Source organism: Dama dama, chromosome 2 (assembly GCF_033118175.1).
Source record: "Dama dama isolate Ldn47 chromosome 2, ASM3311817v1, whole genome shotgun sequence".
NCBI classification, from domain to species: domain Eukaryota; kingdom Metazoa; phylum Chordata; class Mammalia; order Artiodactyla; family Cervidae; genus Dama; species Dama dama.
The window spans coordinates 21,776,237-21,800,750 of record NC_083682.1 but is presented as its reverse complement, the minus strand read 5'-3'; the positions used below and the strand labels follow the sequence as shown (position 1 = coordinate 21,800,750).

Genomic DNA, 24,514 nt, shown 5'->3' with positions numbered 1-24,514 from the left:
TATAAACATGGTTCACTGACAAAGAAAGGGCAGTAAATAATCCAAGCAGTGTCCAAAAATCCTTTTTTGGAGGCAGGACGTAAGCCCAAGTTTGTCGACTAACGTTTATACATAATTCTGCTGGGCCCATACATAAAGGAAGGACTTCATAACCTAAAGAGATATTAATTAGTTTCCCTTCTTCTTCAGGGTGTGAGGGCCCTTTAAAGCTCCAGGGAGAAGGCATATGTGTGGAGTCATTAGTTAATACGATTGGTCCTCTCCGTCCAGTCTACGACCTAAAGTAAAGGGGGGTTAGGTAGGTAAGCCCAGTAAGTGTGATTTATTGATTCAGCTTGAACGGGGGAGGTGCAAGCAAGCAAAGCAAGCAGAGCAACGAAAACATTTTCAGGATTCCGAGGTATTCCCTGTTGAGAAACCAGATTTTCAGCTTGATTAGTGAGTGTTTTTATTTGTCCCCAAGAGGGGAGATCATAAGGTTGATGCCGCCGAGAGTGGCGTTTTCTGGAGATTTTTAAAGCTGTCATGGCCCGTATTGGAATTTCTTCTTCCTGGGGTTTTTGTTGTCTCTTCTCTATCTTGAAGGCTGGGGGGCCCCCCTGGCTCGGATCTTCCGAAGAGGAAGCCATGTGAGCTCGTTGGATCCATCTGGGGAAATACAAGCATACCACTTTCCCTGTAAGATTAGTTTCCCAGGTTTCCATTGTTTATTTAACCCGTCTTGGTACCAAATGGGCAGAGGAAAAGAAGAATCCTTCAATTCTTCGAAATGTTTTTCTGCTCTAGTCAAGCTATCTCCTTGTGGTAAGTTTAAAAAATTTAAAACAAAGCCATATTAACAATAGTTGTAGGTTTAGAAAATATCTTATGTTGGAATTTAGTAAAATCTGTTTTAGGTGAGGAAGACAGCAATGTTCCTATGTATTTTCCTCTTTTTAATTTCTTTATTTGTAATTTTAGTGTGTGATGTGCTCATTCGACTATGCCTTGTGCTTGTGGATTATAAGGAATGCCAGTAATATGTTTAATAGAAAAGGATTGTAAAAATTGTTTGAGATATCTTGAAGTGTAGGCAGGGCCATTGTCTGTTTTAATAGAGCTAGGAGTTCCCATTATAGCAAAGCAGGCTAATAAGTGAGTTATAACGTGATGTGTAGCTTCACCACGAAGAGGTGTGGCCCATATAAAAGAAGAATTGATGTCGATGCAGACATGTAGGAAGGAAGATGGAGAAAGTTCAGGACAATGAGTTACATCCATCTGCCATAGTTCATTAGGTTGCAACCCCCGAGGATTAGCACCTTGTGCAATGGGTCAAAGATGTAGGGGTTTACAAGTAGAGCAATTATTAATAATTTCTTTAGCCTGGCGGTATGGGATTTTCCATAGCTGGTGTAGGGAACCAGCATTGTTGTGCAGCAAAGCATGTTGTTCTTCCGGAGTAGCAAAAGGAACAAGTTTATCAGCCTGTTCATTACCATGAGTCATAGGACCAGGAAGGGAAGAATGTGCCCGAATATGGGTAATGTAAATGGGAGAAGTGCGGCTTCTAATAATGGATTGTAATTCTGAAAAAAGTTGTTGAATAATAGGAATTTGTTGATTGGAATTTATAATAGAGGTTTCTATATTCTTTAATACAAAAACTGACTATAAGGAATCAGAGACTATATTAATGGGGTGAGGAGGTAGGCAAATAACTTGAATAAGAGCATATAATTCATTTTGTTGAGCAGAATGGAACTTACTGTAAAAGACTTTATATTCTTTGAGAGACCAGAATGAGGCTTTGGCATTTTTAGTTCCATCTATATAAAAAACTTCAGCTTGTAGTATAGGCTGTGAGCTGACAATGTGGGAAATAATAAATTCAGTATTTTTGAAAAAATTCCATAGCTTGCTACATGGATAATGGAATGAAATTTCTCCAAAATAGTCTAGAAAGGCTATTTGAAAATCAGTGGAAGTTTGTAATGCATTTTCAAACTGAAATTTATTGATAGGTTTTACAATTTTATGAGGATCACAGCCAATTAGAGTTTTAGTTCTATTTTTTCCATTGATAATGATAAGAGCAATTAAATCAAGGTAAAGTGTAAATGACTTTACTCCTCTAAAATGTGTATAGATCCATTCTATTGGGTGTTCTTGTTGGGCAAGAAGTCCTGTGGGAGAATGAAGAGAGGGCAGTACAAATAATTCTAGAGGTAAATCTAATCTGATGCAAGTAAGAAACTGTTTTTGTAATTTATTTTGCACTAAATAGAGTTCCTCTCGTGCTTCTTCGAGAAAGTGAACGAGGGCTGTCTAAATTAGGATCTCCTTTCAAAGTATTAAATGGATTAGCTGATAATTAGCAATGCCTAAAGAGGGTCTAATCCAATTTATATTGCCCAAAAGTTTTTGAAAATCATTTAAAGTTGATCATTTATCAGTACAAATCTGAGTTAATTGAGGAATAATACACTGTCTATTAACAATAAATCCTAAGTAATGGTAAGGTGTAGAGGTTTGAATTTTTTCAGGGGCAATGATTAACCCAGAGTTTTTTAAGCATAGTTGAGCTATATCAAACATGTGTTGAGTTTCTAAAACAGATGGAGCTGAAAATAATATATCATCCATATAATGAATAACAAGAAAGTCAGGAACCTGTTTTCTTACAGGCTCAAGGGCTTTAGCCACATCGTATTGACACATGGTGGGAGAATTCATCATTCCTTGAGGCAGCACAGTCCATTGATATCGTTTATGAGGCCCGTTGTGGTTAGGAAAAGGGAAAGAGAAAGCAAATCTCTCTCGGTCCAAAGGGTGTAAAGGCATATTAAAAAAGCAATCTTGTAAATCAATAATAATAATATGCCAGTTTTGAGGAATAGCAGTAGGTGATGGGATTCCTGGTTGTAATGTACCCATAGGTTTCATAGATGCATTAACTTTTCTAAGGTCTTTTAAGAGGCGCCGTTTGTTAGACTTCTTCTTTATAACAAAAATGGGAGAGTTCCATGGAGAGCAAGATTCCTCAATGTGTTTCAATTCTAATTGTGTGTCTATAAGTTCTTCAGCAGTCTGTAATTTTTCTTTTGTAAGGGGCCACTGCTCTGTCCAAATAGGCTCATCATTCTTCCAAATTATTTTAATAATTGCTTTGTTTGTTAAATGAGCAGTGGCCCCTAGGAAAAATGTAGAATGTATATTTGAGTCTGCCATTGCATAAGTAAGTCCCTTCCTATTAGATTAAAGGGTACATTTATCACATAAGGTCTTAATCTTGCAGGTTGGCCTTCTGGTCCCTCACATGGGTATATTTGAACACTTTGATAAACTTCTTGTACTTTAGTTTGAGAAATTCCTGCAATATGGCAAGAGACCTTTTGTACAGGCCAGGATTTGGGCCATAAATGTTTGGAAATAATAGTAATATCAGATCCAGTGTCAAAGAGACTGGAAAATCTTTTACCATTAATTTTGATATTTATATATTTGGTCGGGCATACTCAGATACTAATGATGTCCATAAAGATTGTTTTTGATCTGTACTGCTGAATCCACCTGTCCGTACATTATTAGAGGAGTTAATAGAAATGTAAGGTAAAAGAAGTAATTGAGCAATTTTGTCCCCCTGTTTGAATTGCCATAGAATCTGAGATGACATCATAATTTGAATCTCTCCTTTATAATCTGAATCGATTATTCCAGGGTGAACAGTAATTCCTTTAGAAGTCAGACTAGATCGGCCAAGCAAAAGACCGAAAGTTTGTGGGGGCAGGGGTCCAAAAAGCCCGATAGGCACTCTAGTAGGGACTGCTTGAGGGTAAAGGAAAAAATCATTTAGGGCTGGTATATCGACGGCAGCACTGCTGGGTGTGGAGGGTTTGAGGGAAAAGATAGAATTTGCCCCTGGTTTTTGTTGTAGGGGACCTGGGGGGTCCCCTGTTTGGAGTTTCCCAGAATAGGCTTTCCATCAATATCAAATTTAAATTTACAGTTTTTGGCCCAATGCATTCCTCTACAGCAGCGAGGACAAGTTTTTGGTATTTTATTAGCCTTCTTAGGGCAGTCCCTTTTAAAATGATTTTTATCTCCACAAATAAAGCATCCTTCATTTCCCTTTCCAAAGGTAGCAGCCATTGCTTCAACCAGCACTGGCATCTTTTGAGTTTCTGATCCTAGATTGCGACAAGCTTTCAAATAATCAATAATAGTTCCAGTCTCACGAATTGGAGCGATAGCTCTTTGACATTCCTGATTTGCATTCTCATAAGCAAGTAATCTCTCTAGCTGTCTTTTAGCTTCTTCTCCAATTACAGTGTGGGAAATAGCAGTTTCTAATCTAGCCAAAAAATCAGCATAACTTTCTTTAGGTCCTTGTAATATTTTAGTGTGACTACTTGTAGGCTCTTCTTGAGGAGTACTTCGATCCGAAGCTTCAAGGGCCAGTGTTTTTAATTGTTCATGCAACAAACGAGGGCATTGTATTTGAGCTTCTATAGTATCAAATTGTCCGGAGCCAGTTAACATTTCATAAGTAATTTGATTTTGGGGAGTGCCAGCTCGAGCATTCTTGTTAGCATGATCTCTGGCTATATCATGAAACCACATTGTCCATTGAAGATATTCCCCGGGTTTAGGGAGAGCTTTTATTAAAGTTCGCCAGTCATAGGGAATAAAGTTTCCAACAGAAGATGTCACAACATTTAGAAGCTCTCTTGTAAAAGATGAATGTGGGCCATACATAGTAACATTTGTTGCATGTGAAAAAGATTAATACTGTCATATTGAGGTATTATGTGCCCTTGAGTGTCAGAATTTCTTAAAACTGGAAAGACAGAAAAAACATTGGCATCAGAAACTTGTGACTGCAAGGCCAGTAAATCAGAGAGTCTCTGTTGCTGAGGAAAGTGGATAAGTGCTGATTTTTTGTAAGTATGAGTCTGCGTCAAGGGCTTATCATAATTGTCCATAAGAGCGTTGCTAGTTTTGGTATCAATAAATGCCTCAGGAGAGTCGTTACCTGAATCATTAAGTTTTAACAAAGAGACCTCTGGATACGTGCCTGCTGGCAGAGGAGAAGGAGGAGGAGGAGTTGGAGCAGCCGGGGCAAGGCTAATAGGAAAGTTTTGAAATATTTTACATTGTTCTAATTGAGCCTTTTGTAAAGTGTCATCATCTAGTTCATATTCATGCAATAAGTGTTCTGTCTGTTGTCGAATATCGTGAGGGCTAGAATTACCTTGAAATGGTAGCATTACAGCTTTAATGAGAGCCCATAAGGGCCAAAAATCAATTGGAATATTTTCTCCTTGCCTGGTGGCTTGTTCAACATTTTCTTTGACCCGGTGCCAAATTTCTAAATCAAAACTGCCTTCATCAGGGAACCAGGGATTATTTTCAACTACTGTTTGAAGGCAAGCTTCTATTCATTGGTGTGAAACCAGAAGTCCCTGAACTTTAAACAAATGGTGAAGTAAAGTAGAAAGATGATGGGGCTTTCCAGCCGTTTGACCCATGCCTTAGTACTTACCCACCTCAATAGGTCCCTGAGTCACTTCACCCGATATGCCACGTATACCAGAGTCCCTGTTTCTTGGCGCCACTTTTTGGGGTCCTTTAATGGACTGGAACCTGGTGGTATGGAGTCAACGATCAGAAAGTAAAAGAAAGAAAGAGGCTGATATCCCCTGATTTACGCAAAGGACCAATAAAGCCCTTGACACAGGACTTGCATTGCTCACGAAGGCACCAGGTGCTCTCTCGAGGGGGTGAAGGCACAAAGTGCCTTCTCGAGAGGGTCTTAGAAGCCCAGGCAGGAAAGTGAGCATGATGGGTCTCCACGCTCTAGAGAGTCAGCCAGAAAAAGAGAGAGAGAGACAAAAAAAGACCCAGGGACCTAAGCTCTGATGAAGCAAAGGTGCTTTAATGATTTTTCTATGAGTATATATAGGCTGTAGTTCAAGAAACTTCTTTCGGGAATGATAGAGATCAGAAAACCAAACATACAGTAAAACCGTTACCAAGGGAACAAGGGGTAATCCTAGTTACAAGGTCAGGAGACAATCCATATCTCATGAAGGGGATGCAAGACTAAGCAATTTTGTCAAAAAGAGAATGTTTACTAAAGGAGACCCAAGCCTGCCTCACACAATGACCTCAGTCCCTGGGAGCAGCGTGCTGTTCCGCTTGAAGAGGGACAAAGGACTCATGAGAGGCAGCACGTAGGAATCCTCCCGTCAAACACTCCCTGAACTCGTGGCATGTATCTTTATTAATTTTTACCTGAATGTGTGTAGAAGATGTTCTGTGTCAAAGGTATTTTTAAATTAATGCTCTCATAGTAGTAATGTGTGTGACTCCCCTTGCTCTAGACTTTACTCTTGGGGTGATGCAATAAAAGTAGAAAAGTCTCCTACACAAGTGGCTGCATAGTCCATAGGCGAAAGTGGAAGAAAATGGATTTGGGGCCATTTATTTACCAGAGAGAGAGAGAGAGAGAGAGAGAGAGCGCTGTCCTCAGACTTTCTATAATTCAGTTCAGTTCATTCACTCTGTCATGTCCGACTGTTTGCAACCCCATGGACTGCAGCACGCTAGGCCTCCCTGTCCATCACGAACTCCCAGGAGTTTACTCAAACTCACGTCCATTGAGTCAGTGATGCTATCCAACCATGTCATCCTCTGTCGTCCCCTTCTCCTCCCGCCTTCAATGTTTCCCAGCATCAGGGTCTTTTCCAATGAGTCAGTTCTTCACATCAGGTGGCCAAAGTATTGGAGTTTCAGCTTCAGCATCAGTCCTTCCAATGAATATTCAGGACTGACTTCCTTTAGGATGGACTGGTTAGATCTCCTTGCTGTCCAAGGGACTCTCAAGGGTCTTCTCCAACACCACACTTCAAAAGCATCAATTCTTCAGTGCTCAGCTTTCTTTATAGTCCAACTCTCACATCTATACATGACCACTGGAAAAACCATAGCTTTGACCATATGGACCTTTGTTGGCAAAGTAATGTCTCTGCTTTTTAATATGCTGTCTAGATTGGTCACAGCTTTTCTTCCAAGGAGTAAACATCTTTTAATTTCATGGCTACAGTCACCATCTGCAGTCATTTTGGAGCCCAAAAAGATAAAATCTGTCACTGTTTCCACTGTTTCCCCATCTATTTGCCGTGAAGTGATGGGATCAGATGCCATGACCTTAGTTTTCTGAATGTTGAGTTTTAAGCCAACTTTTTCACTCTCTTCTTTCACTCTCATCAAGAGGCTCTTTAGTTCTTCTTCACTTTCTGCCATAAGGGTGGTGTCATCTCCATATCTGAGGTTATTGATATTTCTCCCAGTAATCTTGATTCCAGCTTGTGCTTCATCCAGCCCAGCATTTCTCATGATGTACTCTGCATATAAATTAAATAAGCAGGGTGACAATATACAGTCTTGACGTACTCCTTTCCCCATATGGAACCAGTCTGTTGTTCCGTGTCCAGTTCTAACTGTTACTACCTGACCTGCATACAGATTTCTCAAGAGGCAGGTCAGGTGGTCTGGTATTCCTATCTCTTGAAAAATTTTCCACATTTTGTTGTGATCCACATAGTGAAAGGCTTTGGCATAGTCAAAAAAGCAGATATGTTTTTCTGGAACTCTCTTGCTTCTTCAATGATCCAATGGATGTTGGCAATTTGATCTCTGGTTCCTCTGCCTTCTCTAAATCCATAAGGAGTTCAGGCTTTCCTGAAAGGAGGGAGGAAAACTTGCTCCTTGGAGACTTCCTGAATTCTCCCTGCACCTCTCTGCTATGTAAATGCCTCTAGGGGCCATCATTTGTCCTTGACTTTCTCAATCTAGGCTTCCCTTGTGGCTCAGGTCAAGAATCTGCCTGCAATGCAGGAGACCCAGGTTCAATCCCTGGAGGGGGAAGATCCCTTGGAGAAGCATGAATGGCAGCTCACTCTGGTATTCTTGCCTGGAGAATTCCATGGACAAAGGAGCCTGGCAGGCTACAGTTGATGGGATCACGAAGAGTTGGACACAACTGAGCGACTATCTTTCTTCTCAACCTAGAGTTGTCTCCAAGGCACCAGGCTCCTTCCTGTCTGAAATGTAAATGCCTAAGGGTGAGTGTTGCAGTCTTCCTGGGAGTTTAACCCAGGGACCTAGTTCAGGCAGTAACTTCTTGGCCCTTTCAGAGAGATAAGGGAAGTATATTATTCTCCTGAATCAGAGCAAATAAGTAGACAAGGAATTAGATTGAATCCTTCTGGTCTGTGAAAAGGGAAGTGTTCCCCAGAAGAGTGAGAGCAAACACTTCTTATCTTTAAACTGTGTATATGTCCATGTCCCAGGAGGCTAGACCTTTTATATGAGCACCAAGAAATCCAGGGAATATTTATTTCTCAACAACATGTTCGAAATAATTTTTAATATACATGTGAGGGGAAGAAAACCCACTTTTTCCCTTTTAACATCTTTTATTGTGTCATTGTGCTTCCCCAGCGGCTTAGGTGGTAAAGTATCTGCCTGCAATGCAGAAGACCCAGATTTAATCTCTGGGTCAGGAAAATCCCTTGGAGAAGGGAATGGCAACCCACTCCAATATTCTTGCCTGGAGATTCCCATGGACAGAGGAGCCTGGCAGGCTACAGTATGTGGGGTCACAAAGAGTTTGACATGGCTTAGCAACTATCACTTTCATTGTGTCATTGGGATGCACTTTAAAAAAATTATTTATTTATTTTTTACACCAAAAACATTTTGTATTGGGGTATACCAATTAACAACAATGTGATAGTTTCAGGTGAATAGTGAAGGGACTCAGACATACATATACATGTTTCCATTCTCCCCCAAACCCCCACACACACATCTACACTGGCATGTAACATTGAGTTCCACGTGCTATACAATAGGTTTTTGTTGGTTATCCATTTTAAATACAGCAGAGTGTACATGAACTCTTTGGGATGCATTTTATACATAGTATATGTTATTTGGCAGAAATTTCTCTATTAGTGTTACCACCCTCCCACCCCTCACCATCTGCATTGGCTGTCCAACTGGGAATGTCTTTTATTTCACCTTCATTTTAAAAAGATTTCATGCTGTGCTGGGTATTTTCTAGTTGCAGTATGAGGGCTTCTCATTGTGGTGGCCTCTTTGTAGTGGAGCATGGGATGTAGGCACATGGGCTTCAGTAGTTGTGGCTCCTGGGCTTAGCTGTTCTGTGGCATGTGGGATCTGTGGAGCACTCTACCAAGGTCACGGGTGTGCAGCCTGGTAACAAGGTCCTAGGACAAAAATCTCTGAAGCTGACCAAGCCCCATAGCAACTGTTGCCATGAGCCTTTGGATCTACACTGGCCAGTTCCCAGACTCCATACTAGATAAAATATCCACCCTATTACGCACCCTATAGCATCCTAACCAACCACTTAATCTCACTCTTACAGGAGGAATGTTCTTTGTCTTGAGGCTATAAAAATTGGCTACTAGCCTGCGAAAGGGTTCAGCTCCCCCTTGAGCCAGCCTGTTCTAACAGTGTTGTTCAGTCACTTGGTCGTGTCTGACTTTTTGCGACTGCAGCACACCAGGCTTCCCTGTCCTTCACCATCTCCCGGAGCTTGCTCAAACTCATGTCCATTGAGTCAGTCATGCCATCCAACCATCTCATCCTCTGTTGTCCCCTTCTTCTTCTGCCTTCAATCTTTCCCAGCTTCAGGGTCTTTTCCAGTGAGTCAGTTCTTCACATCAGGTGGTCACAATATTAGTGCTTCAGCCTCAGCACCAGTCCCTCCAATGAATATTCAGGACTGATTTCCTTTAGGATTGACTGGTTTGGTCTTGATGTCCAAGGGACTCTCAAGAGTCTTCTCCAACACCACAGTTCAGAAGCATCAATTCTTCCATGCTCAGCCTGCTTTATGGTCCAACTCTCACATCTGTACATGACTACTGGGAAAACCATGAAAGTGAATGTGAAGTCACTTAGTTGTGTCCGACTCTTTGCAACCCCATGGACTGTAGCCTACCAGGCTCCTCCGTCCGTTCACGGGATTTTCCAGGCAAGAGTACTGGAGTGGGTTGCCATTTCCTTCTCCAGGGGGATCTTTCCTACCCAGGGATAGAACCCAGGTCTCCCACATTGTAGGCAGACACTTTTACCTTCTAAGCCATCAGGAAAAAAAAAACCATAGCTTTGACCATATGGAACTTTGTCGGTGTAGTGATGTCTGTACTTTTTAATATGCTGTCTAGGTTTGTCAAAGCTTTTCTTTCAAGCAGCAAGCGTCTTTTAATTTCATGGCTGCACTGACCATCAACAGTGGTTTTGGAGCCCAGGGAAATAAAGTCTGTCACTGTTTCCATTGTTTCCCCATCTATTTGCCATGAAGTGATGGGACCAGATGCCATGATCTTAGTTTTTCAAATGTTGAGTTTTAAGGCAACTCTTTCACCTTCATCAGGAGGCTCTCCAGTCCCTCTTCCCTTTCTGCTGTTATGGTAGCATTGCCATGTCCTCTGGCCTCCACTAGTTCTGAAGAGAAGTCAGCTTTTAACTTTACTGAGGAAGTCCCTTGTGTGTCATGGGTCATTTTTTTTTTTTTTTTTTATGCTGCTTACAAGATTTTTTTTAATCTTTAAACATTTTTACTATGATAATCTTAGGTATAAATCTCTTTTGGGTTTACCCTATTAAGAATTTGTTGAGCTTTCTGGATAATGTACCTGTCAGGGTTCCCCAGAGAAACAGAAACAACCATATTGTTATAAAGAAGTCAATTCTGACTCCAAGTTGGAAACTATTTATTTGACTTGCTTCTTGTTGCTTTTGTTATTACAATCATACACAATGGCCTGCATCAGTGGACCCTGCCTGTATGCCTGACTATTAAACTTAAGAGCCTTTGTTCATCTCATAGAGAGATAATCTGGCCCTGCCCACCTGTGAATGGCTAGACAAAAAGAAGAGATTAACACACCCCTTCCATAGGCCAGTCCTTCCTGGAGATGTTTTGCAAGACTGAAGACCCTTTTTACTTCCTCACTGCCTCTCCCTCTCTATTCTTGTCTTTGATTTTAGTTCTTCATTGCTTCTCTCTCTCTGACTGTGTAAGAACCTGGCATCCAGACTCTGACAAGATGGCTACTTTGAGACATTATTCTGCCATCTTCTCAGTCAGCTGTCTTTCCAAATAAAGTTGTAATCCTTGCCTCCACATCTTATCTCTTGGTTTCATTGGCCAGTTTTCCAAATTCGTTCCAAGCTTGCTCTGCTCACTGCACGAGAGGCCAATGAATCTGAGGCTGACCGAGAAGATGGCAGACTAATGTCTCAAAGCAACCATCTTGTCAGGGTCTGGATGACAGATTCTTTCACAGAGTCAGAGAGAGAGAAGCAATGAGGAACTAAAGTCAAAAGGCAGAATAGAGAGGGAGAGGCAGTGAGGAAGTAAAAAGGGTCTTCAGTCTTGCAAAACATCTCTGGGAAGGGCCAGCCTTTGGAAGGGGTGTGTTAATCTCTTTTTTGTAGCCACTCACACATGGGCAGGGTCAGATTATCTCTCTCTGAGCTGAACAAAGGCACTTTAGTTTAACATTCAGGCATAGGGGTAGGGTCCTATGAGGCAAGCCATTATGTATGATTACAATAACAGCAGCAATGAAAAGCAAGTCAAAGAAACAGCTTCCAACATGGAGTCACAATTGGCTTCTTCTCTGCAACACTGGTGAGCCCTGAGGGAATTTAGGATGTGATACTAGCCCCAGATAGCTTAGGTGCATAGCAAAGGAATGATTTCAGTGAGCTTAGACTCTTGGGTCTTCCCATACCTAGAAAAGCACTAAATTCTTTAACTTGGGATATCTGATTTTCTTTAATTATCAATAAAGTTTTAACATAACTTTCAACATGGACTTCCCCAGTGGCTCAGTGGTAAAGAATCTGCCTACTAATGCAAGAGACATGGGTTCAATCCCTGGGTCAGGAAGATTTCCTGGAGAAGGAAATGGCAACCGACTCCAATATTGTTGCCTGGGAAATCCCATGGACAGAGGCACCTGTTGGGCTACAGTTCATGGGATCAAAAAAGAGTTGGACACAGCTAAGCGACTGAACAACAACTCAACTTTTAGACTGCACTTTTTTTTTTCAGCTGAAACCCCTACCCCAGCTTTATTGAGGTATACATGCATGTTAAGTTGCTTCAGTAGTGTGAGTTTGTGTGACCCTATGGGCTGTAGCCTGCCAGCCTCCTTTGTCCATGGGATTCTCCAGACAAGAATACTGGAGCGGATTGTCATGCCCTTCTCCAGGGATCTTTCTGACTCAGGGAATCATATCTATGTCTCTATGTCTCCTGCATTGGCAGGCAGGTTTTTTCACCACTAGTGCCACAGGGAAGCCCTTACTGAGGTATAATTGATAATGACAATTATGCATATTTAAAAGATACAGTGTGATGGTTTCACGTATGTACACACTGTGAAATGCTTACCACAGTCAAGCTAATTAAAATATCTATGGGACTTCCCTGGTGGATGAGTGGTAAAGAATCTGCCTGCCAGTGTAGGAGACACAGGTTTGATCTTGGTCCAGGAAGGTCCCACATGCCACAGAGCATGTGGTGCATGGGCCATGACTACTGAGCCTGTGCCCTATAGCCTGGGAGCCTCAGCTACTGAGCCCGTGTGCTGCAACTGCTGAAGCCCACACACCTAGAGTCTGTGCTCTTCAACAAAAGAAGCCACAACTCTGCAACCAGACAGTAACCCCTGCTTGCCACAGCTAGAGAAAAGCCTGCACACAGCAACAAAGACCCAGTATAGCCAAAAACAAATAATAAATAAATGAAATTATTTTTAAAAATCTATCTTACATAGTTATCTTTGGGGGTGTGTGTGTGTTGTAAGAACGCTTAAGATCTATTCTCTTAGCAAATGCCAAGTACACGATATAGTTTTGTTAAGTACAGTCACCATGCTGCACATTAGATCTCCAGAACTTAGTCATCTTACAATGAAAATTTGTGCCCTCTGACCAACATCACCCCCTCCACACCTCCCATCCCCCAGTCACAGGAGGTTTTTCTTGCCTGTTTTTTCTTTTTTTCTGTGTATGGGTCACACTTTCCTGTTTCTTTGCATTTCTCATGATTTGGGGTTGAAAACTGAACATTTAAACAAATTATCACTGCAATTCTGGATATTGATTCCTACTCTTTCACCTTACCTCCCGCATTTGTTGTTTTTGTTGTGATTTTCTGTTTATTTGTTTAGTGAATTGGTTGGACTACTGTGATAGGGACAGAGTAAAGGGACAAAGTAGGTGATTAGTTAATCCCACTAGAGGATTGTAAGTGGAAAAAAATATGAGAGACCCCTTAAGCTAATGATTACTCAAGAAAGCAGGTTTGCTTAATCACAAAACCAAGCAGGCTTGCTTAGCAACAAAACCATGAAACAAAAGCGTGAGACATGCCCCAAAACAATAAAACAATGGTGGCATGAGACCCACAGCCTACCGGATGAGCTCAGTAAATGAATGATCCCTAGGACATGTGCTCTGCACACACAAAAACAGTAATTTGTGAGCCTAGCTTGACCATGTAGGAACAAGAAAATTCCCCTGGTCAACTGGAGAAGGAGCTGATGACAGAAGCATGATGTCTATTCAAAAAAGACCAAGAAGTTCTTCTCCACATCCCCACCTTTCCTTTGATTATAAACCTGTAGCCCCATAAGTTCTCAGGGCATGGTACCCCCTCGTCCACCTACTTGTAAGCCTCACAAGCATCTTATTCTAATACATCACTTCTTATCTATCACTCTGCTGTGTGTGCTCAGTAATACAGCTGTGTCCAACTCTTTGCAGCCCCATGGACTATAGCTCACCAGGCTTCTCTGCCCATGGAATCTTCCAGGCAAAAATAGTGGAGTGGGGTGCCATTTCCTACTCTAAGGGATCTTCCCTGACCCAGAGATTGAACCTGTGTCTCTTGCATCTCCTGCATTGGCAGAGCGATTCTTCATCACTGCGTCACCTGGGAAGCTCACCTATCACTTTGCCTCTCACCGAATTATTTTTGTGCCGAGACATAAAGGACTATGGTACCGGTGTCCTTCAGAGCCGCCCGAGATGACACCCCAGCAGTTTCAAGTGTAGTGAAAGCTATTTCCCCTGTAGTGTGTCAGCTCTGATGTCACCCTTAGAGGGCACAGTTTAGAGCATGGTCACAGTCTTCCTGGGATGAGAGGGGTATGCCAGATCTTTCCCTGATTTTCTGTGAAACTGTCATTACACAAAGCTGTGGACTTCATGCTGACAGTCTCCTGGGACATGAAAATCTTCAGAGTCTGATCCAATTATTTTCAGGCCCCTTTGCAAAGGTCAACCTTCAGGCCAGTCTTTCATATCTGTTCTGCCCCAAGTAGGATTTTCTTAGCTGTTTCTCTCTCTGGGTCTCTCTTGTAAACTAGCTAACCTACAGCTTATGGTGTTCCTTGCAGGGAGGTAAGAGTCTTTTCTTTGCTTACCACCAAAATCTCCATTGTTTTTGAGGGCGTCCTTTTTCTTGAACATCCCCACACTCTGTTTAAAATCAAGTTTGTTCTTTTGGGGGAGAACTTCAGATTCTTATATTCTTATGGAATGCTGACATCCAAACGAAAGCAAACTTTCATTTCATCAACCTGGCCTCTTCAATGGCTTTTGAGTGACAAGCATCTGGATCCCACTTTTGGTGGCATTACCTGCCTGGATTCTCACTGTTCCTACTGAGATTTAGTAGATTTTCTTGAAGAAAAAAAAAAAAAGTTTCTTGATTTGCTGTATGCCCCTATGACAATTTTCGGAGATTTAGAATGATTGTATTTAAGATTCTTTTTGCCAGTGATAGTTATTTCATTGGATGGTGTGGGGATGGGTCAGCAGATTTTCTCCTTACACCGTTCTGGAAAGTGAGTTCTCCACTAGCTGTAGTCCAGCATCCAGAATAGAAAAGAAAATTTCATTTTAAAAGGAAAAATGAGATTCAAGAAAATAATGAGAACTCTGGATCTATGGTGCTTCCCCCACCCCACCCCCCATGTCCTCTACCTGCCTTTTTTCTGTGGGAAAACTTTAGTCAAAGAATACGTTTAATCAGAGAAATTAGAAATACGGAAATAAAGGAAAACAGTCAAAGGAGACCAAATAATAATAATATGGTCATTAAATATAGTCAAGGACTTTTAGTTCTTTCTCAAGAGAAGTGAAAGTTACTCAGTCTTTTCCAACTCTTTGTGACTCCATGGACTCTAGCCCGCCAGGCTCCTCTGTCCATGGAATTCTCCAGGCAAGGATACTGGAGTGAGTTGCCATCGCTTCTCCAAGGCATCTTCCTGATCCAGGGATTGAACCCGGGTCTCCTGCACTGCAGGCAGATTCTTTACTATCTGAGCCACCAAAGACTACAGATAATATTTTGAGCTACATCCTGAGAGCTGTTTTATAGATATGAGAACACTAGGGTGAAGAAATTAGCTACATTGTGACCAAACAGTACCCATGACATAAGCTGCCACAATTCTCTGAGAATTCATCTAAAAAAGGGGGAAACAAATGGACCCTGGACTTGAAGATTCACTAAACCTGAAACAGTCAAGTTGATGCGGGCCAGACTATCAATGACCAGTGTGAAGCCGCTGACTGTGCTGTTTCTGCATGTGGCCCCTTCCTTCTGTCTATAAAAGCTCTTGCCCCACTGATTACCAGGGGAGGGAGGGGAGTCAGCCTTTGGACAACGTCCACCACCCTCCCTGCCCACCTCCCCCTACCCCCCAGGTGCCAACACCTGAAATAAAGCAAACTTTCCACCAACCTGGCCTGTTTTTTGGCTTTTGAGGGGTGAGCTGCCAGACCCCCCAACACTCTTTCGGTAACACTTGTAGTACAGATCTTGATGACCTGGGGAGAAATACTCCATTTTGTTCCTATTTGCCAAAAAGTGAAAAAACAAATGCAGTTGTGTTTCATTTCCAAGAAAGGAGACAATACTACCGAGACAGGCAGGGATCCTTTGCTCCAGTGCTTGTATCTGATAAACAGGCTGGGACAATTTGCTCCAGGGCTTGTAACTGACAAATGTCTCCTTGAGCAAAAAAAAAAAAACCCCACAGAAACTAAAAATAACTGTGTACATGTGCAGTTGGAACAGATTATGGACAAGATAAAAAGAGACCAAAGCCCCAATTTCTGAAGAGCTGGGAGCAAATGTAGGGTATATGCATGGCCCCTGCACTCACCACCACTAAAGGGGTGGGCAAACCACCTAAGTAACCCCTCTTGCCTGACCCCTGGACACACCCCTACCATCACCCCATATAAGGAACAAGTTTGTCTCCCCTGAGCGAGTAAGTGAGCAAGTGAACCTGTTGCTTGTTCCCACTTCCCCTGCTGCAGCAGGGGCCCCAATAAAGCTTTGCCTGAATTTTCTGTCTGGCCTCTGATCAACTTCTATTTATTAAGACCAAGAACCCTGGTTGGTAACACTATCATCAAAATCTGTTTGTGTCTGGCCTGCACTTTACAAAGTCTAAGCATGTGTTTATTTCCCTAGCTTATTTTAATAAGAGAATCCTCAATAGCAGTTTTTTATCCACACCATACTTCAGTAGTTACGTTCAATATGGTAAACCTCTTAAATGGTAAAACATCACTAATTCAACCGAATTCCCAGGTGCCTAGGTGATGTAAATCAGACTCTAGTCTTCAATTTTACCATTGTGCAATGGGGACACAAGAGAGTCAGCTCTTCTTGCATACCTTGGCTTCCTCAGTAGGGCCAGTGGCAGTGAGCAAGGCCAGTAATTGCTGGAAAGAATGTAGGGCCCTAGTTCCTTCAGGCACTCGGTCGTCTTTGTCTGGGAAAGTGCGAGCCTTTGCCTGTGCTGCCATTGGCTGCTCCTCCCAGCCTGGAATTATAAAGTCGGGATCTCAGAGGCTCTTGAGGCTGTGGTTCAGTCCTGCCTTCTCTAAGTCTTTGGGGCTGGAGCCAGATCCAGATATGGCTAAGTGCCTCCTGCTACTGCTGCTGGCGGTCCTGTCCTCACAGCTCGGACTCCTGCAAGGTGAGCTCCCCTGCTCCTCCCACCGCCCCCCTAGCCCCCAGCATGTAGGAGGACAGAGGGGAACCTGGGTGAGTGGCAGCTTATGGTTCTAGGCATTGCCTGTCTCTTCCACTCTTTGTCTACCTGCCTAGATATTAGAATGTCCAAGAGATAAGATGACCATTTACCCTATAATCTGGGGGCATTCTGCTTTTGTAGGAATTCATTTCAATATCTTTTTTGCTTGAAAGTCTGTTTTTCATAATTTCAACTGGTTAAACATTTTTGAAAGCTGAAATACTTGGGTGCTTCATTTGTTGAACACTTGAAGATGTTAAACCATTGGGGTTATACGATAGAAACAGGACGGATCCTCACCCAAACTTGGATTATATGTCAAGACTGAGGATGCCACATACGTACCAGGAGGGTATGAAAAGCCTTTTTAGTTATCTCGTGAGGCTTTCTTGGGAGAGCAGGGCTTACTGCCAGGTGTTTTAAGATGGCTTGGGGGAGCAGAGAAAAGAGACTCTTGAATTTAGGTGATGGTGAGGAAGAGAGACAGGGCGATGGTTCCTGCATTCAGGTAGGGGCTTGTGTGGTGTGAAACTCCCACCAATATTGAAAGAAGGAGCTCCTGGGGCCCACATGTGGGACACAAGGGGCAAGACTTCAAGGTTGCCAGTTGTGAAACATCAAAAACTGGAGTCAGACTCTCTATTACAGGACCAGAATGCAATTAATACTTATGGGACCTCTTACAAAATGCCCTTTACTTGTTGTAGAACACTTAGATTGAATCCCAATGTAGTTCTTCAGAAGCTTAACCATTTTCTGATCTGCTTGATGACAGGGAGCAGGGAGAATTTTTGCTGAAGACTATTTTTTATTCCACATTACCTTTACCACGAAACTTTTACAGTTCAGTTATTCTACCTCTGGGTGTGTATGTGCACATACATATAGAATATATATTTTCATATATATAGCTCATCATATGTGCCATATAAATACATCAATTATTTTAATATTTATATATTAATAAATATTATATATATTAATATTTATATATATTTTAATGTACACATATTTAAAATATACTTACATATACATTTATTTATATTCTTTGTGTTTTCCCATTCATACTATATGAATAGTATATATTCATATACTATCTTGTTTGGACACAGGATATAATTCACAATTATGTGTGCATCAAAACCAACTGCAAGGGCATTTTTTGCTCTCTGGGTTCTCAATTTAGTAACATTTGCTGCAATACTATATTCTACTGGCATTTGTATTTATTTTTCCACTGTAAAAATAAATGAGTTTATATGCTTTGTGGATTTTCCAATTAAATTTATTATAGCATTACAAAAAGGTGTTTTACCTTCTACAGAATATACTTTCATAGTTTTTTTTTACTCCACGATGGATTAAAACTGGAATGATCATTGGCATTAACAGGCACCACTTTTTTCCAATGTTCCTTAGCAAAAGAAATCAGCCTGCTAATAGTTGGTGTTTTGTTTGTTCTGTAAAAGCATAAGAAGACTTAGAGTACAAAATATGAAAAATTAATTTACAAGAGCATACACAATCTAAATGAAAATCCATCATCTGAAGCTGATGAGAATAAAAAAATCATTTGTCTGGAAGCTGATTCCAGGAAATACCAGGAGGGGTGTGGGGACGTAAGACAATGTGCAGGCAGCCATGGTTGCTTCAGTCCAGTCCAACTCTCTGTGACCCTATGGACTGTAGCCCACCAGGCTCCTCTGTCCATGGGATTCTCCAGGCAAGAACACTGGAGTGGGTTGCCATGCCCTCCTCCAGGGGATCTTCTCAACTCAGGGATCGAGCCCGAATCTCTTATGTCTCTTGCATTGGCAGGCAGGTTCTTTACTACTAGGGCCACCTGGGAACACGCAAAGAAATTAATAAAGCTGGACACCATGGTGAACAAATGGAGCCCATCCTGCTGGAAATTGTAGAGGACAGTGTAAGGGATCCAACTCATGGGAGGAAAGTTGGCATATTCATCCACCAATTCCCCATCTATTCTTGGGAGAAGGATGCTCCCAGGCGTATTTGCTCTCCACTGTTTGAGCTGCCCAATGTGCATGATGAGTTAGCCAGTCACATATGCCGCAGGGGCTGCCTCAGGAGGCTGAGGAGGCTGTGGGCTGTGGGTTGGGCGAGAGGAATTGCACCTGCTTCAGCCGGTGACATGTGAGGCCTTTATTGCAGCTGCTCATATGAAATCACCCAAGGGCAAAGTTCTAATAAAATGACTATAACTTTCAAAAAAATCACTGAAATTCTCAAGCAGATTTGTATCTCCAGTAGGGTTTCATGTGCTCAAGGACATCACAGATCCATGGATGACGGTAAAAGAATCACTGAAATTCTCAAGCAGATTTGTATCTCCAGTAGGGTTTCATATGCTCAAGGACATCACAGATCCATGGGTGACGGTAAAAGAATCACTGAAATTCTCAAGCAGATTTGTATCTCCAGTAGGGTTTCATGTGCTCAAGGACATCACAGATCCATGGGTGACGGTAAAAGAATCACTGAAATTCTCAAGCAGATTTGTATCTCCAGTAGGGTTTCATGTGCTCAAGGACATCACAGATCCATGGGTGACGGTAAATATTGACAAGACAGACTGCTCAGGTTATACAGTCATCATTAAGTTTACAGGAAGAGGAATCGAGAGCTCAGTTTTTTTTTATTGAGCGTGTATTTTTCAAAGTTCATTATTTTTGAAATTTTGGAAACTTTTTTGGAAAATAAAAATGTGTGAGTAAATAAAAACATAAATGTATAGTTTTAAATGACACAAAAAGATAAAACCATGACAAGCACATTGCAATGACCTTTTATTTGCTCTGTTGTAGGTTTCCTAGTCCCTGTTTCCCACATACATACCTCATTTATGTGTGCATGCTAAGTCACTTCAGTCGTCTCCTACTCTTTGTGACCCTATGGACTGTAGCCTGCCAGGCTCCTCTGTCCTTGCGGATTCTCCAGGCAAGAATACTGGAGTGTGTTGCCATGTTGTCCTCCAGGAGATCGTCCCCACGCAGGGTTCGAACCCGGGTCTCTTGCATCTCCTGTATTAGCAGGCAGGTTCTTTACCACTAGCACCACCTGGGAAGCCTTATTTCAATATACCTGACCTATAATTTCTCACATTTTTGCTTGGACGCAGTTGACTCGTGGCTTCCTTCCCAACTTCCAGGTTCCACCAACCCTGTCCTGGGCCTCTGTCACTCTCTTCTTTAAAGTCTATTGTCTGCCAAGCTGCCAGAGTGTACATGCAAAAAGCTAGTCAATGTCACTGCCTATTGAAAAAGCCTCTGATGGCCTTTCCCAACTTCGAATACAATCTCAGTTCTTATGATGGCCTAAATGATGGTCCAAATAAGATGCAAGCCAGGCTGCAGACATCATTTTTACTCTTCCAGTAGGCATATTAAAAAACTCAGAAATGTGTAAAATTAACTTTAATATACACTTTATTTAACCCAACATATCTAAACTATTGGGCTTCCCTGGTGGTTCAGTGGTAAAGAATTCTCCTGCGATTCAGGAGCCGCAGAAGATGCAGGTTCAATTCCTGGTTCAGAAAGATCCCCAGAAGGAGGGAATGGCTACCCACTCTAGTATTCTTGCCTGGAGAATCCCATGGACAGAGGAGACTGGTGGGCTACAGTCCATGAGGTCACAAAGGGTCGGACAGGACTATCATTTCAGCATGTAATCAACATCAAAGTCACTGATCAGCAATTTAAACGATTTGTGTGTGTGTGCACTAAGTGTTTGAAATTGACTTACAGCCCATCTATTTGGACTACTGTCATTCACAGGCTCAACAGCCACACATGGTCCATGAATACCACCCCAGCCGCGCAGGTCTAAGCAGATACGTGCTTGTGGTCTGACCACTATCAACCTCTTCAGTCCTGTTTTACAATACTCTCGCCCTTTTCCACTTTGCCTGTGCTGATGCTTCTGTTTCTCAAACTGGCCAAGCTAATTGGAGCTCAGAAACTCTCTGTGCACTTGCCCAGGTATCTTCCTGGAGCCAGTTTGCCAGCTACTGCCAGTTGTTTTAGTGGTTAGCATAAAAAAAAAATCAGGTTTGAGTTCAAGTCACCCCTGAGAAAGCTCTCTGCACCGCTCCCCCCCACCCCCCAGCCTCCTCACGCTCACTCCTCCATGATCCTCCTTCCCATTGTCCTCATGAGTCACCAGGACCTGAAATAACCTTTCTTATTTCTTCATTGTCAGTCATTTCCCCAATTTATTTGTTTAGTGTTTGATAGATGGAATGGATGTTTCGGTGCTCCCTTCAGCACCTTATTTCCAACACCTAGAATAGCGCCTCTCACTGGCAGGAGCTCACTGTTTGGTAAATAACTGGGGGACCAGCGACAGCTGGGTGCTCATCGCACGGAGGAAGCAGTGAGGAGCTGAGACCCCGGGCACAGGCGTTTGTCCAGCAGACCCCTCCCTCTCTCCTCGTCCTCATCTCCCTCCCTCCCGCTGTCAATCACCCTCTCTCCCTCCCTCCCCCCTCCTCTCTCCCTCCCTCCCCCCTCCTCTCCCTCCTCCCCCCTTCTCTCTCTCCCTTCCTCTGCTTGCTGTCTCCCCCTATCTTGCCTCACTCTCTCCTGATCTCTTTTTCTTCCCAACCCCTCCGCCCACCTGTCCTGTCTCTCCCTTCCCTGCCCCCTTTTAGGCTGAGTCCTGGGGTCCTCGGGGTTGTCTCTTCAGATGAACAGGAAGGGTGGAGGATGGGGGGCTCTTCCAGAAGGAGAGCAGCACCATGGTGCTGACTTCTCACTCCAGCCCTCATCACGCCGCTCCTGCAGATGCCATTCACACGGAACATCTTCAGTGGCGGCCCTGGGGTTGGGGTCATAATCAGCTGGCAAGTGGGGTCCGGGGAGCCGCAGTGAAGGACTTGCCCTTCCTCCAGCGGCACCGCGGGTCCCCGGGAGGACGGAGAGCTCTCTGTGCCCAGGTGCAGGTCTGTGCCTAGGGGCACGCATGCCTCCTCCCAGGTGGAAGCCCAGCAGGGAGAAATCACCTGCCTCCAGAACATTCATCAGGAGGAGGGAAACCGTCAACGCGCAGGCGCCCCTGGGTCACGGGCGCACAGCCTCCTGAGCTGTCGGGAGGCTGGCCTGGAAGAACCTTGTTCTGTTGGTTTGCCTTTCCAGCTCTAGAATGTTTCCAGTGCCACAGAGTCAACGCCAGCGGGGTCTGCGAGTCTACAGGAGGCACCTGCCAGACCAAGGAGAACCAGCAGTGCTTTCTGAGGAAGATCTACGAAGGTAGGTGGTGCCTGACAGGTCTCCGGCGTGAACTTTGCTGGAGGTTAGGGGTTGACAGTGGGTGTCCCTCAGGAACCCTGGGAGCAGGAGCTACATAGAAAGGGGTTGGTTTTCTTTTTTTAACCTAAATTAGTGAAGGAAATGGCAACCCACTCCAGTGTTCTTGCCTGGAGAATCCCAGGGACGGAGGAGCCTGGCGGGCTGCCGTCTTTGGGGTCGCACAGAGTCGGACACGGCTGAAGCGACTTAGCAGCAGCAGTGAAGCATCATCCCCTCGTTCTGGTACCGGGCTGCCACTGGCCCTTAACGGGAATGGGGACCTTTAAGGGAGGGAGAGGAGAGGGGAGGGAGGAGCGTGGGAGGGAGAGAGGGATGAAGGAGAGAGGGAGGGGTGACTGAGGAGGGAGGAGGAAGGAAGAGAGGGAGAAAGCAGGGAGTTTAGTTCCTGAAGGTAACTGGAATTAGGCTGAGTGGGACCTGACTGGGATGGGGTTTTGGGGAACTAGGGACATAGATTGGGGGAGAAATGGGCAGGGCGGAGTGGACAGTTTCTATTCATCCTTTCTGTCTTCTCTTGGGGCGGGGCTGGGAGGGGGGGGATGGATTGCACTCTAATATACAGAGCTTGGGCTTCCCTGGTAGCTCAGCTGATAAAGAATCTGCCTGCCACGCAGGAGACTCTTCCCTGGGTCGGAAAGATCCCCCGGAGGAGGGCATGGCTCCAGTATTCTTGCCTGGAGAATCCCATGGGCAGAGGCACCTGGCGGGCTACGGTCCATGGTATCGCAGAGTCGGACAGACTGAAGCGGCAGAGCGTGCATGCTTGCATACAGAGCTTGCAAAGCTATCCCAGGAGAGCCCACCAGGGGGCGCTACCTCCAGTCTCTCAGTTCTAGGTGGCAGACATTCTCTCTTCTGAGAGTATGAGTCCTCCTCCATGAGATGTGCTGTTTCCCCCTCATTCTTGATTAGTTGGTTGATGCATTAATCCTGTGCTTCATTCAGGAATATTTAAGGAGCAGTACCCCCAGGATATGCTGAGCCGCACACCCGTGGGGCTGCGTCCTGGGTTCTGGGGTCTCACTTGTCTTCTCTGCTCCTCTCCAGGTGGCAAGCTTTCCTACGGACACCAGGGTTGTAGCCAACTATGTATTCCCATGAAGCTCTTTAATTTCGATATTACTGTGGAATATAAATGCTGTCAAGACTCGCCTCTCTGCAACAAGTTCTAAAGACAGGGCCCCCAGCTTTTGCCCTAATCTGTTGGATGAAGCTAATTTAGGAATCCCTAAATTGCAAGCCTCCAAGCCACTGCAGCCTCCAAGACTCTCTGATCTGAATGTGGATCCCCTGTGAGAAGCAATCTCAGATTTGATCTATCTTCAGACTCCTTTTCCTTCACTGCGAAAAGCCCCAAGGATGTAGTCTTTGAAACCAAATTGGGATGAAGATTAGTGGGCATAGCTATGTACAAGGGTACTTTCTCCCTTTTCAGGTCCTAATTGGCAGTCACATTGATTGGCTTCTTAAAAAGGCAGTGTCTGGGGAAAGCTGAATTTATGATTCTGCATGTTCTGGAGACAGGAACTGAAGGAGGAGGGGGAGTCTTCCAAGGCTGAAAAAAGTAGAAGTGTGAGGGGCTCCATAAATGATGGGTTAGTTCAGTGGGCTAGGTGGTGTAACAAATCTCTTAAGTATCAGTGGCTTAAAAAAAAATGGAGTCGCTTATGTCAAAGGGATCTAAGATGGAGCTGGGAGGCATTAAGGAAATGAAACTTACACACATCCACTGCTAAACCCACCATAACCTTTGAACCCAGCCATCCTGAGACCACCTAGAACTTTTCTTCTTTTCTCCTTAGAGAGCACAGCTTAGCAACCAATCTGCTGCCAGCAAGTGACTGAATGCCCGCCAGCACCAATCATAGTTCTGTAATAATAACTTTGTTTCTACTCTAGAATGTCTCTGTTGCCTTTATAATCCCCCACTATTGTCTATTGCCCCACCTGGAGCACTTTTGAGTTGCCATTCAAATGGTTGCCTCCCAAAATGCAATTCTTAGGACTCTCAATAAACTCTTTTTCTTA

The 24,514-nt window shown here is 43.5% G+C and overlaps 1 protein-coding gene across 1 annotated transcript; it reads left to right on the top strand.

Annotated features, from left to right (window-relative positions):
• The first annotated feature begins 275 nt into the window (after positions 1-275).
• Positions 276-24,514, top strand: LOC133066515 (secreted protein of Ly-6 domain 1-like). The gene is made up of 3 exons (XM_061157670.1): positions 276-804; positions 22,313-22,426; positions 23,534-24,514. Exons 1-3 carry the CDS (start codon positions 732-734, stop codon positions 23,656-23,658), a joined length of 312 nt encoding a protein of 103 aa, XP_061013653.1. The 5' UTR covers positions 276-731; the 3' UTR covers positions 23,659-24,514.

Excerpts from the sequence above, each read along its gene's own strand:
- LOC133066515 (XM_061157670.1), top strand. The coding sequence starts at position 732 with ATGGGCAGAGGAAAAGAAGAATCCTTCAATTCTTCGAAATGTTTTTCT. Across the intron at positions 805-22,312 it reads AGTCAAGCTATCTCCTTGTG|CTCTAGAATGTTTCCAGTGC; the intron begins GTAAGTTTAAAA and ends TTGCCTTTCCAG. Across the intron at positions 22,427-23,533 it reads TCTGAGGAAGATCTACGAAG|GTGGCAAGCTTTCCTACGGA; the intron begins GTAGGTGGTGCC and ends GCTCCTCTCCAG.